General features: G+C 46.4%; 1 protein-coding gene across 6 annotated transcripts in view; it reads left to right on the forward strand.

Moving 5' to 3' along the window:
* Positions 1 to 3,812: 3,812 nt before the first annotated feature.
* The window catches only part of ACTN1 (actinin alpha 1), a 119,254-nt gene continuing 107,224 nt past the window's right edge, over positions 3,813 to 15,842 (forward strand). For all 6 annotated transcript variants that reach the window (XM_066632563.1, XM_066632478.1, XM_066632496.1 and 3 more), the window contains exon 1: positions 3,813 to 4,058. In XM_066632563.1, coding sequence (XP_066488660.1) covers positions 3,954 to 4,058 — 105 coding nt within the window. In that variant the 5' untranslated portion in view covers positions 3,813 to 3,953. The remainder of the gene's footprint in view (positions 4,059 to 15,842) is intronic.

Consider the following 15,842-nt stretch of genomic DNA (forward strand, 5'->3'; position numbering starts at 1 on the left):
CAATCCAGCAGAAGTACACATTCTACCTGCTGCACTGCCGAAAAAGCACTGTAAAGCACTTAGTAAAGCATTAGTAACTGCTGAAAAGGCCTTCTGGACAAGGTAATTCCTTGTCACCTTCTGGACAAGGGAATTCCGGTGGAGGGGGTGGAATGGGGAAGAGATGGGGTGGGGTGGGTGGATCAGGACTGGAATCAGCAGCATTGGCACATGCCATGTCCTAACCTCCTTCCTGGGCCTGATCCACCTGCATGGATCAACTCGAACTTGCAACAGTGATATTGCTGGAGCAGATCCAACTTTACCCATTGTGGATGCTTGAGCTTACCTCAGGGGAAGGGGCAAAATGTCCCCTTACCCCAAGGAGGCATCCAGCAACCAAAAATCCCCCATAGGATGCAGCACAGCTGTGTCTGAACCGCTACATTGCCACATGGGGATTTAGGTAGGATTGGGCTGTCTTTGTACTTGTTTATGATCAGCTGGACACTTCCTGGTCCAAAAATCTCAGTCATAAACTTGCTGCATGGACGTACACAAGCCACTAAAAACTTCAACTATAATTTGCTGAAAATGTCAGTGACCTAGTGCAGGACTTCCCAAAGCATGGGTTGCAAGCCCAAGCACAATGGGTCGCAATATGGGTGTTCCTACCCATATCCTTGCACCAGTTTGGCTCCAAATAGGAGCTGTTCCAGAAGCCCCATTACTTACTGGAGCCTCTGGGGGCCTCTCCCAGCCTGGCAACCACTCTAAGGCCTCTGTGAACCTCAGAATGGCCCTCAGAATCCTCCATGAGCCTCCGGTTTTTGGAAGCCACTTCTGGTTTGCTTCCAAAACCTGGAGGTGGCTTATGGAGGCTTCTGAGGGCTGTTCTGAGGCTCACAGAGGCCTGTAGAGTTGCTTACAAGGCCAGGAGAGGCATCCAGCAGCACACCAGGAGCATTGCTACCCATCACGGAGGTGCATCACAGGGCTGCAAAGTTTGGGAACCCCTGACCTAGTGTATGAGGTTTACGGAGAATGTACATGAAATGCTTTGGATGCTTTGTAAAACTGTTACATAAATACTATCAAGGTGTCTGGGAGCACCAGCTGCTGTGCGTGGACCTGGACCTGTGATTCCCTTAGGGATCCCCCAGGGAAGGAGGGGTTAATGCACTCTAGCTCCCCATCTGTTGTGTCTGCTGGTGAGTCAGCTTCCCTTCCCTCAGCCTCTCACCTAGACAGTCTCATCACTGGCCCCAAGGTGAGTTTTATAATCCCTGGGCCTATGTGAGCTCCCCCCCCACCTTTTCCTACCCTGTTTCCTCCCATGTCACTGATGGATCAGGGTGCCTTTCCCTCCCCCCTGGAGGATTCAAAGCCTGATTCCCTGGTGGAACTTGCCTCTTCCCCTCCCACCTCCATGGTCACTCAAATTGTATGCTTTTTGGAATCCGCTGTCAGCTTTCTCCACCTTCCAGCACAAGTGCCAAGTCTTCAAGCCTGTGCCTGTGATCCCCTTCAGCCTCGAAAGTGCCTCGCATGTGCATTTTCTACTGTGCTGAGAGTGTACACAGGCTCCCACTGACTCCACAGGCTGCTCCTGTCTTGGGCGCAGCCTAGGGTCTTCTTGTCATGTGTTCTTTGCAACTAGCATCTACCAGGATGGGTAAGTCCGTGATCGAACTTGAAATTTAAATTAAAAAAAAAAAAGGAGGCAGTTGTCTATAAAAAAATGTATTGAAATATGGGATAGATTACAAATAAGATTTACATGTTCAAAGTATTTTATTATCAATACCATATGTTAGTTTCAAGAAACCAATAAATGGTTGCCAACGCTTAGCATTTTCTTCCCTGTATTTTGTTTACCATCTCTTAAGCTAAAGATTTCATTCATTTACCATAATTGTGCTCATGCCTTTGCGATCCACTTTTTAGTAGTTGGCATTTTTGGATTCTGCTAATGTTTTACTAATTATTCTTGTCTGCTTGCAATATTTTTATCTTGCCTTTCCGCATGGCTAGATCTCCTAGGCAGCTGACAAGGTATAAAAGCAATATAAAATTACAATATGGCAGCTCTCAATATATCTGTTACTGAAGGATGGTGCTCTTGAAATACAGAATCATTTATGGCTAGATCCTAACCTCTGGGAGCGCAGGCAGAATGTGTGTTCTGCTGGTGTGCATGGTCACAAAAGTGACATAAAGCTGAAACACACAACTAAACAGGGCTGTTCTCTTCAATACCTGATTTGTGAGCTTCCAGCAGCTCTTTAATACAGTCTCAAACAGCCCAATCCTAACCGCTCCTGTGCTGTTGGGTGCAAGAGTGCCAAAAGGGCTACTGCTGCATCCAGTAGTCCCACAGAGGCCTCTGGAGGTCTCCTCAGGGGAAGGGGATATTCATCCTTGGTGGGACTCATCCTTGGTGGGCCGCTGTGAGAAATAGGAAGCTGGACTAGATGGGCCTATGGCTTGATCCAGTGGGGCTGTTCTTATGTTATTTTCTTATCCTCTTCCCCTGAGTAAGGGTGCAAGCCCCGCAATGGGGCTACTCAAGTCTGTGCCAGCTATTTTGCCTGTGCATACTGGAGAAGCTCTATGTCAGGAGGCCCCTGCCAATCTCTCCCCTGTCTCGCCCTCCCCCAGAATGCCTGCTCCCCCCCCACCTTGAAAAGCTGCCTGGTGCACCGCTGCCTGATGGTGCAACATACCCTCTGGCCAGCATCCACCTGGTGCTGGGCCCAGTGCAGACTGCTTTGGTGCTGTAAATGTGCTTTATGGCATGTTTAGAATGCGCTAGCCTTCAGCACTGGCATCCAGGCCCATACATAGCATTGGGCCCAAAGTGATACATCACTTTACTTGAAATACTTCTACATTAGTTCACAAACATAAGGAAAATTATTCTGAAAATGTTGACGTGCCCCTCAAAATCATTGTTTTGACTGCAGAAGAATGGGGCATTAATGGTACACAGCTGGGGGGGAATTATTAATAAACTCTAGACTTTGCAGAAAGAATTATTACTAGCTTGCTGTGCACTCTGGAAGCAACCACCCTCAGATGGTGAAACTGATGCATGAAACCCTACCAGTGGCGTAGCTAGAGGGAGGGCAAAGCACTAGGTGTTGCAGGGAACCTCACCATGGGGTGCAAGCAGACCCTCCCCCTCCCCTTTGGAGCCATTCCGGGTGGTGGGAGCAAAACGGAGGCCCACCACCCGGAATGGCTCCGAAGGGGAGGGGGAGGGTCTGCTTGCATGCTGCGGTGAGGCTTCCTGCAAAACTCAGTGCTTGGCCCCCCTCTAGCTACGCCACTAAACCCTCCCTTATTCTGGGTTGGTTTTAAAACCCAATAGCTTTGTCTAACTTTGTGTGCTAACTCGGATGTCCAGGACCCACTCCAGGAGGATCAGAAAACCCACTGATCCTGCGAGCATTCCTGGCATTGTTTGCAGCCCACCGCAGACAGATGAAGCCTGGCTGGCTGGGTCTGCCCCTGCCTGAGCAGCTTCTGCAGCAGCTACTGTAAATCCCAACTAGCTGGAGACGTCACCACGCCAATCCCCCCCCCGGGGGCGAGATTCGGACGTCACACGTGGAAGGGAAGGGAGGGGGGAGAGGGGGCCCTTGAATCCACCTATAAGAGCGGCTGGGAGTCGCGATTGACACTCCCGAGCCTCAATGGGGTCAGGGTGGCCCTCGGAGAGGAACTTTGGGCAACTCCACTGAGCCAATGAGGGCAGTCCGGAGGCAGAGCTGCTGCCTCCTCCCTCCCGGCTCCCCCCCCCCCTCCGGTGTGTGCAAAGATTCAGGTCGAGTTCGCCGAGGGAGCTGCCTTCTGCGCCTCTCTCTTCCCCCCGCTGCCCTACTCGAGCTGCGCTTCAGCAGGGAGCTTGGCGAGACCCGCAGCGCTGCCTGGGGAGGGGAAGCATCAAGAAGCCCAAGACCCGAGGAAGGATGGACCATTATGACTCTCCGCAGACCAACGACTACATGCAGCCCGAGGAAGACTGGGACCGGGATCTCCTGCTGGATCCGGCTTGGGAGAAGCAGCAGAGAAAGGTACCCGGGCTGGATCTCCCCTCCCTCCGGCTCGGGCTGGAGAAGGGGTCGCCGGAGGCTGCAGAAACTCCCATTAGGTGAAGCATTGGAGGGAGGGAGGGGTGGGCGGGCGAAGCATCTCTGGGCATCGTGGAGGAGAAGCCCATGTGCTGGGAATCAGCACATGCTTCTTTATACCTCGCCTTGATCCCCAGCTGCTTGTGCGCCCCCCCCCCCCAGTGCTGTAGATCCATGGATCTCCACTGCTGCTAGGGAACGGGGGAAAGCACAGGTTTCTCGTCCCCATCGCTGCGATCTCCCACTTCATGCTCTCCAAGCTGTTCTCTCCCCCATCTGTGGGGGGGGGGGGCTGTGGCGATGGCAACACGCAGCCCAACATGGCTCAGGATTGGTCTCCACGGGAGATCTGCTTTTTCACCCCCCCTCCATCTGGCACGACGGAAATCTTGCTCTGTGTGTGTCTAAACTGGGATCGCCCCTGTTCAATCCATGTGCAATCCGCACAATCAATGATCCCTGTTCAGAAATGATCGTGGAGCATTGCCTGGGGTGTTACCTAGTGAGTAGGTGATACACAGCCCAATCCTGTCCACACTTTCCTGGGAGTAAGCCCCATTGATTCTAATGGGACTTACTTCTGAGTAGGCATGCCTAGGATTGGGCTCTTGGGCTACAATCCTATGCACACTTTCCTGGGAGTAAGCCCCATTGACTCTAATGGGACTTACTTCTGAGTAGGCATGCCTAGGATTGGGCTCTTGGGCTACAATCCTATGCACACTTTCCTGGGAGTAAGCCCCATTGACTCTAATGGGACTTACTTCTGAGTAGGCATGCATAGGTTTGTGCTGTCAGTCAGTATCCAGAGGAACAGACAGCGTTTTGTGTGAGATCGCGCTTAGTTTGTGTGCAGCCTTTTGGGAGGGGGGGATGCATTTTTTTTTTAAGTTTTCAAATGCAGAAAATACATGGGGTTGCTGGAGAAGGGGGCGGAGGTGACGTGCGTGGGGGAGGCAGCGTGGGGGGGGGAGAGGTTGTTGAAATCCCACGAAGTGTGATGAAAGTGTGGTGGTAGATCGAGAAAGGGAACCGTTCTCCTTGCTCAATCCAGCCAGCCCAGAAGTGGCCTTCTCCCCCTCCTCCCTAGGAACAGATGTTTTGCATACCAGTGGTGACTGTGCTTGTGAACCCACCTTGGCGTTTCGCAATTTAACCGACCCAAAAGTCCACCTTGGGGGGGGGGTGTTGATCACTGTGATCAGAAAAGGAAGTGCGCCCTCCCTGGCCGCCTGAAGCTGGGCTGTGCCCCGAGGGGAGGGAGGTGTGCAGGTAACATGTGTTCCTGCCTGCTACAAAGTGTCACTCTGACCAGCCGCAACTTCCTCTGCTGGAGAAAAGTGGCCCGCCCAGGTGGCGTAGCTAGAGGGGGGCAAAGCACTAAGTTTTGTAGGGAGCCTCACCCTTCCCATCAGAGCCATTCTGGGCATTCGCCTCTGTTCCCCCCCCCCCAAACCTGCATTGGCTCCGAAGGGCTTGCACACTGCAGTGAGGCTCCCTGCAAAACTTAGTGCTTTGACCCCCTCTGGCTACGCCACTGGGTGGCTCATTTCAGTTTTTGAATGGTGCGGTTGAAGGGCTGGGCTTGTGCAGAGCTCCATGTCCAAAAATGGTAACATTCATCCCATTTTTAAATGTAAGGAGGCGGGGGAGAGAAGGCAGGAGGCGTGCTAGCTTCTTCATGCCCTTTTTTTGTGTGTGTCCCAATAACCGAAAGGCATCCTGTATTAGCTCACTCTGGAATCCTAAGAAGCCCTCAGACATTTCCCCTTGAGTCATTTGTCAGGCAGTTAGAAAGAGGAAGGGAAAAAAAAAACTTTTGGCCAAGTTGCCTCCCATCAGTGTGTGGCACTTCTAGGTCAGTGGAGGGGAGGGATAGCTTCTTCTTGCCACTTTAGTGTCCATAAAGAGAACTCTGGGAAGGACTCAGTGGATAGAGGGAAATGAGCGGATTGAAAGATATTCTTTTCCCTCTCACACAACACCGGAACCAGGACACTTCCACTAAAATTGAGTTTTGGGAGAGTTAGGACAGAATATTTCTTTACCCAGCATGTCATTGGTCTGTGGAACTCCTTGCCACAGTATGTGGTGATGGTGCCTGGCCTAGATGCCTTTAAAAAGGGATTGAACAGAATTCTGGAGGAAAAATCCATCCCAGGTTACAAGCCATTGTTGATGGGTATGTGCAACCTCCTGGTTTTAGAAGCAGACAACCTCAGAAAACCAGATGCAAGGAAGTGGCACCAGAATACAGGTCTCTTGTCTTGTGTGCTCCTTGAGACATCTGGTGGACCACTGAGAGATAAAGAAAGCTGGACTAGATGGGCCCTTGGCCTGATCCAATGGGGTGGTTCTCATGTTGACTGGAGGATGGCAAGAATACTTTAAAGGAAGTTTTTTTTATTCCAAAGATCTCTGAAAGGAGATGGGAGTCTTGTCAGGGGGAACATGCTAATTGAAGCAGACTTCGTTGTTCCCCATGCCTAGTTTTAAAAAGAATGTATCTATGCTTTAATTGATGTGCTTTCAATGGAGATGCAAGTTAATTAAAGAGCTCCTTCAGTGGTCTGCATCCTAGCTTGCAAAAGGCTTCCTAGACACAATAAAGGAAGGTGAAATAAACCATGAAACAAGAATACTTATTAGAGAATGGAGTTTGTGGTGGGTGACCTTAGCTCAACAATCCTTGTGGTTGGAATGTTAAATTGCTGGCTCATGGGATCTACCAGCAGTAGCTCCTGAATGTTACTTTGGGAGAAAAAAAAATTACTTTGGATCAGTCTCAAAATAACTATTGGCACATGGCCCTCTATGCTCACCTATTTTTAAAGATTTGTTGACTGGTAAACCTGTGAGAAATTTTGTGGGTTGTCATGCCCACAAAAAGCAAAGAGATTTGTCCCTAAAATATCATATACAGTTTATTTGTATCTGTTGTTGAAACAGTTAACAACATCTCTACCTGTAAGGTAGAATGTACATGAACCCAGTCCACAAAGACAATAAATGAAACAGAATCCTTCAGAAAATTAATCATCATAAAAGCTCATAATTGCAATAGAAATACCGGATACAATTAAGACAGAATAACAACAAAATAAAAATTCTAAGATGTCTCCTGCAATAATAAATCTGGGTGAATTTTTATATAAATATTTTTCCCTTAGAAGACATAGGTGGGTCCCTTTTGGTAATGAAGTCCAGAGCATTGGTGCTCCCACTGAAAAGGTCATAAGAACATAAGAACAGCCCCACTGGATCAGGCCATAGGCCCATCTAGTCCAGCTTCCTGTATCTCACAGCAGCCCACCAAATGCCCCAGGGAGCACACCAGATAACAAGAGACCTCATCCTGGTGCCCTCCCTTGCATCTGGCATTCTGACATAACCCATTTCTAAAATCAGGAGGTTGCGCATACACATCATGGCTTGTACCCCATAATGGATTTTTCCTCCAGAAACTTGTCCAATCCCCTTTTAAAGGCGTCTAGGCTAGACGCCAGCACCACATCCTGTGGCAAGGAGTTCCACAGACCAACCACACGCTGAGTAAAGGAATATTTTCTTTTGTCTGTCCTAACCCGCCCAACACTCAATTTTAGTGGATGTCCCCTGGTTCTGGTATTATGTGAGAGTGTAAAGAGCATCTCCCTATCCACTCTGTCCATTCCCTGCATAATTTTGTATGTCTCGATCATGTCCCCCCTCAAGCGTCTCTTTTCTAGGCTGAAGAGGCCCAAACGCCGTAGCCTTTCCTCATAAGGAAGGTGCCCCAGCCCCGTAATCATCTTAGTCGCTCTCTTTTGCACCTTTTCCATTTCCACTATGTCTTTTTTGAGATGCGGCGACCAGAACTGGACACAATACTCCAGGTGTGGCCTTACCATCGATTTGTACAACGGCATTATAATACTAGCCGTTTTGTTCTCAATACCCTTCCTAATGATCCCAAGCATAGAATTGGCCTTCTTCACTGCCGCCGCACATTGGGTTGACACTTTCATCGACCTGTCCACCACCACCCCAAGATCTCTCTCCTGATCTGTCACAGACAGCTCAGAACCCATCAGCCTATATGTGAAGTTTTGATTTTTTGCCCCAATGTGCATGACTTTACACTTACTTACATTGAAACGCATCTGCCATTTTGCTGCCCATTCTGCCAGTCTGGAGAGATCCTTCTGGAGCTCCTCACAATCACTTCTGGTCTTCACCACTCGGAAAAGTTTGGTGTCGTCTGCAAACTTAGCCAACCCTGTCTCCAGGTCATTTATGAAGAGGTTGAAAAGCACCGGCCCCAGGACAGATCCTTGGGGCACACCGCTTTTCACCTCTCTCCATTGTCCTGCACTGTACCCTCTCATTCTAATCTTGTACAGCAGGAGAACTTGAACCAGGACTTCATCTGTCACTCTTAATGGGTGGAAAGAATCATAGTGAAGCGCATGGGGCTTGCTGGTCTCAACCTACATAGGGCTGCAATTCTAAACACCTTTCTAGTGAGTAAATTCCACTGAATACAATTCACTCTTTATGCAAACATGCTTGGTCTCATGCTGTTAGGTTTTAACAGTTAAAACCTGCACTTTGAACTGGATCTAGAAACCAACTGACAAGTACAACTTGTGCAGTATTGCAAATATATGTTTCCTGTAGACCATCCCCTGATAAGGAGATCTGATTAATACACCTTTATTTTAAATCAGCCCAGACTGACACTGCAATCCTATGCATGCTTACCTTTGGGTAAGCAGCATTGAACACAATGGGACTTCTGGGACTTCTGAGTAAACACACATAGGATTGCACACTGAATTTCTTGTGTGCCAAAGACTTGGGGCTACTTTAAAAAACTAATGGCGAGATATTTAATAATTTGTTTTTCACCTTTCCCCTAATATTCAGGAGCTTAACAGTACTTCATTATCTTCTTACTCATAGAAGCCTTATGTAGTGAATCATAGTTCCTTTTTTAAATTTTTATTTGAATACCCAGAGAACTGACAGACTCCTGAGCGAGTCTGTGCAAAATTTGCAGGCCAATTTCTAGCTATCCTAGAAGAGGGTGACAGAATCATTGCATCCTGGACAATTTTGTCCTGGTCAAATGCATTCTGGTCATTGGCATCCCTGGACATTTGCACCTGGCGTTTTTTTTTTTTTGTCATCCTAAACATTTGTGTCCCAATATAGGTATACTTATATTAGATGTACTTTGTTATTTTTAAAATGCAAAGGTCGTGTTAGGGCTGGGATAAGAGGCTTAGTATATATAACCCCATATATCATGGGGTTTGTTGCCCAGTTATTCTGGGATGCAAAAACAAACAAACGAAAAACACTGGATGTGAATGTCAAGAGATGCCATTGACCAGGGCACAAGTAATCAGGGACACAAATGCCCTAGGACCGAGGAAGAGGTATGGGCCCTTATCTATGCAATCCAGGTAGTTGCATGGTTTTGCACTTCATCAGGGTAACTTGCACTGAACAGACCTGTGTGTGTGTACAGGTCCTTTCAAGACCAGAGCTCTTGTAGCTAAGGTTAGCAGGCTTCTGATAGCTGTTACATGGTAAGCATATCCATGGAGAAAGGCAGTCTGTTCAGTAAAGAAGGAGTTCACGGGGTGCTTTCTGTGCAATAACTCTCAGTTCAGAGGGGAGAAAGTGAGACGAAACAAGTCTTCCTTTTCATAGGCTGAAAGTGGCTCCTGCCAACCCCACAATCTCTTTGGTGGAAGGACAGGCAAAGGAACAGTGTGAGCTGAAGTCCCCAGTATACATGGGGGGTGCATCTATCTCACTGTCCAGTGTCGTAGTTCAGCACTCCCCTTCCTTCCATGTTTCTTTAAGAATCTTTTGAAGGCTCACCTTAATAGCTGAAATATCTATTTAAAAGAGAGGGGGAAGAATAGTGGATAGAGCTAATTCCAACTTTTCATAAATTTCTGTGAAGTCTTTAATGATTTCTGTAATCGGGGCAGTAGTGGCAGCACTTGTATGATTGGATTAATGTTTTTGGAATTTTCTTTTTTGAAAATGTTTTGGAAATTTCTCCTGGTTGGTCTGCTTGACCCTCTTCCAATGATTTCCTGAAGCCTTGGTCTCAAGTAAGCATTAGCCTTTTCAACTGACCCTTACAGAGCTTTAATAGGCTAAATGCTATTTTTCTTTGATACGTAATGAAACTTGGGAGAAGTCCTCTGCTAATATACGAGAATTGTACTGTATTGCAAACAGGCAAGTCTATTGCACATCTACTGTTTGTAAAATCATTGGTTCTAAACTGCACATCTATGATAGGTATGCCACGGTAGGTATGTTCTCAGTTATTTCATACAGCCAACCAATAATTTTGAACCAGTCAGATTCTCCAGGTTTCATAAGTCATAGCAGTCAGGTTGCCTGGTAGCTGTTCTTTTCAGAAAACTGTACCCAAACACGGCATCTCAATAAACAGTAGCCACTTTGTTTTAGGAAAACTTCCGCATAAAAGTACAGCACAATCTGTGGCAAGGTAGGAAGTGAGCTTGCCTCAGATCTGAGCAAATACTGTAATGCAGCTTCTCAATCTGTCATGAGCACTGACTTTATTTTCTTGATAGGATCAAAAATATGCTTTAAGGTGGGCTTCCTTAAGGATGATTGTGCATGCATATTTAAAGTGGTCATAGCAAATTTGTCCTGCAGGAAAGAAATCCATCAGTGAAAAATAGCTAATTAATGCTAATTTTGTGTTGTCTCCAGTCTGCTTCTGCTAAATTACCCAGGAATAAATTGCCATCAAGTTCATTTTGTTAACCTGTGAGTCTGCAAGGAGAAATTTTTTTACCCAGTGAAAGTTAAAAGGCAAACCTGTAAAACAAAACAATCTTTTTTTTATGACTTTAAGAGAAGGCAATGTAGAGGAGGACCTAAGTAACCAGAAGCATAAGTTGTGAAGAAGTATGGTGTGTGTGTGTGTGTGTGTGTGTGTGTGTGTGAGAGAGAGAGAGAGAGAGAGAGAGAGAGTATATGACTATTTTAGGGAATCTATAAGGGTTATGCATTTATGTTCAGGATTCCCACAAACCATTTTGCAGAAGTCACACATCAACACTGGGTATTTTTATGCACAGTGTCCTGTGTATCGCCTTACAGTGCCAAGCGAATGCTACTGTAAATTGTGTTGTGAATTCCCATAAGGATTCCAACAAAAGAGGCAAATTATTTTAGAGACACGGTAGCTTCTTGTGTTTCATTTTGCAGACCTGGGAAGCTTTCCTGTGTTTGCATACGTGGACGGACTGTATCTTGTATTATTAATTCATCCATCGCAGACATGTGCCCCTGTGGAGCAGTTTTCTAGAGTTTTAGGTTTCATTGGGTTTGTCAGAATCATGTGAATATGCTGCTAATTCTCACAAGATATTAAGTGCAACTGAAAGCCTGTTTTGAAACACATCCAAGTTGCACAAACTGCTTTCAGTCAGGTGATGAAGGGAAGAGTTGAGTGCTGTGCTGAAACTGAAACAAAGGCTAGCTTCAAGTCTAGATCTCCCACATGCACTATTCTGGATTGTAGCCATTGTGTGAAAGTGAGTTAATGGGGCTTGGAGGATGATTCATACTGACTCTTGTGTGAATGGTAAAATGGCTGTTTCTCGGGTGTGCACTGGAACGTTGATCCATGCAGAAGCACTTGCTTCTGCAGTCAAGAAGAAAGAGTGGAAGAAGATACCAAGGCTCCATTATAGCACACCCGTGGTGGCTGTTTCCTATAAGTAGGGGTGCTACAAGTCCACCTACCAAACCACCCCTACCACAGTTTTCTTTAGCTCCAGACCTCCAATGCTTCTTTTACCTGCTCCTTCCCAAGGAAGCTATTCCTATTAGCCATTTATGTTGGCCATGGTTGCCCCTTATTGAAGAAGCCCTCCTTACATCCCAGCATATTGAGAAATTACTGGCTGCTCTCAAATTTACCATTTCTGGGCAAGAAGCTTGAGCATGTAATTGCTACCTAGCTCTACAGATACCTAGATGAGGCTGATTATGTGGACTCCGCTTCCAAGACAGAAACCACCTTGGTCGCTCTAGTGAATCACCTATGCTGAGAACTGTAAAGAGGGAGTACCTTTCTACTGGTTCTGCTAGACCTTTCTGCAATACTTTTGATATTATTGACCATGGTATCCTTATGGGTGGGCCTACAGGGGCACTGTTCTACAGTGCCTCAGATTCTTTCTGAAGGGTTGGTCCTGGAAAGAGGTGCAGCTCCACACCATCGCTTTTGACTTGTATGTCTCACAGGATTCTATTTTTGTCCTCCGTGCTATTTAACATCTATACAAAACCTCTGGAGAAGGTCATCCAGGGATTTGATGCTGGGTATCATCAGAATCAGGTATGCATCTTGGGAGTACTCCTGATCCTAGCCTTGCTCTGGATTTTCAGGTGTCCACTGCTACCAGGCGCGCCTTTGCCCAGTTTTTGCTGGTGTGCTAGCTGAATTAAGGTTCTCATCTCCTTCCTGCCACTTCTTCTCAGAGGCTGGCAAAAATGGATAAAAATCCACACCTATTTAGGGCGCAATCATAACCTCTTATGCCAGTACTTTCCAGCACTGGCATAGTGGTGCCAATGGGACATGTGCTGCATCCTGCAGTTGGGTGTCACTCACGGAGGCCTCCTCAAAGCAAGGGAATGTTTGTTCCCTTACCTCAGAGCTGCATTGCCCTTATGTCAGTGCTGGAAAGCACTGACATAAGGGGTTAGGACTGCGCCCTTAGTTTGATCCCAGGCATGTGTAATGACTTGACATACCAACTGATTGTGGTTGGACACGTGTCTGTCTTTCTAAAATAGGTAGAGCAGTACCCTGTGCATTCTGTCTTTAAAGCCAAATGTTTACCAACAATGATGTTGTTGTATTTTGAGACTGGAAACCTGGGCTGTGGCTTGAGTTGCGGGTGCCTGCTTGGAGAGCTAATGGCTGAACAGAGCTTTGAAATGAGGCCTCCCTCTTTTAAGTCCCACACAATGTCTGCTAGACTAGACTGCAGCAGCTACTGAAATTAAACAGTACTAATTGCTGCCTTGGGAGTGCAGATCGACATAATGCACACAGAAAGATTGAACAGCATTTTTGCATATTAGTGAATATTTTTAAATTTATTTCTGAAGCCTAATAGGTTGTTCTTCAGTACAAAAAAAGGATTCTCAAAATATGGTTCAGTGCAATACAAATAACATAAACAACAACAAAATTCAGTTTAAGCATCGCATCACACACCATCCAATGTTCAGCTAGAGGTGCCACACCCACATGGTAGCTATTAAAAAAACTCTAAACTCTAAACTGCTGTGCAGCCACCACCAAATCCATAGAAACTGCACCACTTCCTCCCCAACCATGACATTGCACCCCATAGCTTGCCTAACAGTTGCACAGGGAAGGTGCCAGCCACCCATGCAGCAACAGCTCCACCGCCTTGCTGGCAACCCATAGCCAGAGCTGACCAACTTCTGCAGTGTCTGGAGCTTCCACTTAAGGGGACTGCTTCAGGAGCAGCCAGCTTCATAATCAAGTTTGCTCCATTTAAGAGCTTCCCAGTTAAAGGGAAGATTGGCTCTTAATGAAAATGTGCATCAGAAGCAGAATCCGACCATTGGTCCCTCTGGGTTAATAGCCTCTACGCTGACTAGCAATGGCTGTCCAGGGTTCCAGGCAGGGATCTTTCCCATCCTTATGTAGAGATGCCAAGAACTGAACCTGCGCCAAGCACATGCTGCCTTGTGTGTTTTCAGACCATGTTGTGGGATGACACAACCAATAGCAGCATTATAAGTATGGCATCTCTTGTTTCTGTTACAACTTTAGAACATTATTGGTCAAGCCACCAGCATTTTGAAAAATTGATTCGGGGATACATCTAGCCTTTGGGCCATCTGTGACTTAATGCAGGGCAACTCAACCTTTTCCCTCCAGGCGATTACTAGTGACAAAAATAACTCAGATTAAACATGCATGTTACCTGGGTGGTGTTACCTGGGTTGCTGCTGAGATCCCAAAGGGTGCCGAATGCATGGGATGCCATTTGTGGGTAGATAGTCACATGGGCCAGTGGGGATTTCCATGAGTGGTTCCACTGATGTGGTCAGGATCGCGGCCACTTCACTTGCTGCAAACATACCACTCAGAAAATGTGTATATGGGAAGATAAATGGTTGTTCCTGAGATGGTAAAATGCATGATGACTTCCAGTTCAGTGGAACTTATTCCAAGGTAAGTGTGCATAGAATTGCAGCCTTATACTGGTTTTGCAAATTAATTACATAAGCAAGAGAGAATGTCCAGCTAGGAATATATACTCTATTAGGCAAGATAATTCCAAAACTTTCCATAGTTTCCTAGCCACACAGTTGTCTTTTATACAACAAACCAACAAGCAACTGGCTTATGAAGACTTTCTCTAAAATTGTTATGCACATCTATTCTCTCATCACAATTCAATAGCAGTTACCTCTTGCTGGAACTATTCATATGAATCAGTTGGAGGTGGACCTTGTCACACTGTCACTGTGTGCCTGGAATGCCTTTTTTTTTTTTAAAGCCATGCAGCACACACAATAACGTATCTGTACCCTATTGCCACTCCCTTACATCTGGCATTCAGAGAGAGGCTAACTCTAAAACCTGGAGGTTGCATACAGCATGTGGTCTAGCTTGCCACATAGCTCCTTTCCACCATAAATGGACTTTTAAAAAGTCATGTTTTGATAAGGGGCAGATCATGTGAGCCAGCATGTCAGAGAAGTGACTTTCTTATGAACAATTACAGTGGAGTGTAGTTTTGAAAAGGTTGTATCACCGGGTGTGGCTTCCATGTTTTATTTCTCTTCCTTCTTGGTCAAGAAAATTAGCTTTCTGAACACATGCAGTTGTGTGGATCTATCTACCAGGGACCTGGAAGGAAGGCAGAGAGGCTCACCCTTCTCACTGGATAATATTTAGCACAGCCTGGTAAATAAGTCTGCAAAAGAGACTAGCCTGCAATGCATACCGTAGTCATTTGTAGCACATTGATGTAAAAGAGAAAACAATGAATCAATTCTCTTAAGACTTTATTTAAAAAAAAACTTCCCTGCTAGGTTGCATGGAAGCCAGACTTATTTTGGCCTTTAAGTCAATTTGTGGGATTTTAAAAAAATACAAGAAATAAATAAATGATCACTGTGTAGATAAGTGAAAAGAAAATACAAGCACTGTAGTTTAAAGCAGGGGTGTCTAAAGTTTTTGGCAGGAGGGCCACATAATCTCTCTGGCACTGTGTCAGGGGAGAAAATAAATAATTTACATTTAAAATTTGAATAAATTTACATACGTTTACATAAATGACTATATTAAAGATGAATGATTGAAGTTCTTGAAATAGCTCAAGGCCTGTAAAAGGCCTCACACAAAGCAAGGCTGGCCTTTCCTTTGCTGCCGCTACTGCATCACAGAGTGAAACAGCAAGCAGTGGAGGAAGCCCTCATCCTACAGGTCATGCGAGAGGTCAAACAGTCGCCCTCATGCTGAGAGCAGAGGCCAGTGCAGGCTCCAACAAATCTCCAGAGGGCCAGAGGCTCATTGGAGACTGGAGGCTTCCTGAGGGCCGCATTGAGAGGCCTTGAGGGCCGCAAGTGGCCTCAGGGCCGGGGTTTGGGCACCCCTGGTTTAAAGGGATCAGGTCTTGGGGA

This window comes from Tiliqua scincoides, chromosome 1 (genome assembly GCF_035046505.1).
Source record: "Tiliqua scincoides isolate rTilSci1 chromosome 1, rTilSci1.hap2, whole genome shotgun sequence".
Classification (NCBI taxonomy): Eukaryota; Metazoa; Chordata; class Lepidosauria; order Squamata; family Scincidae; genus Tiliqua; species Tiliqua scincoides.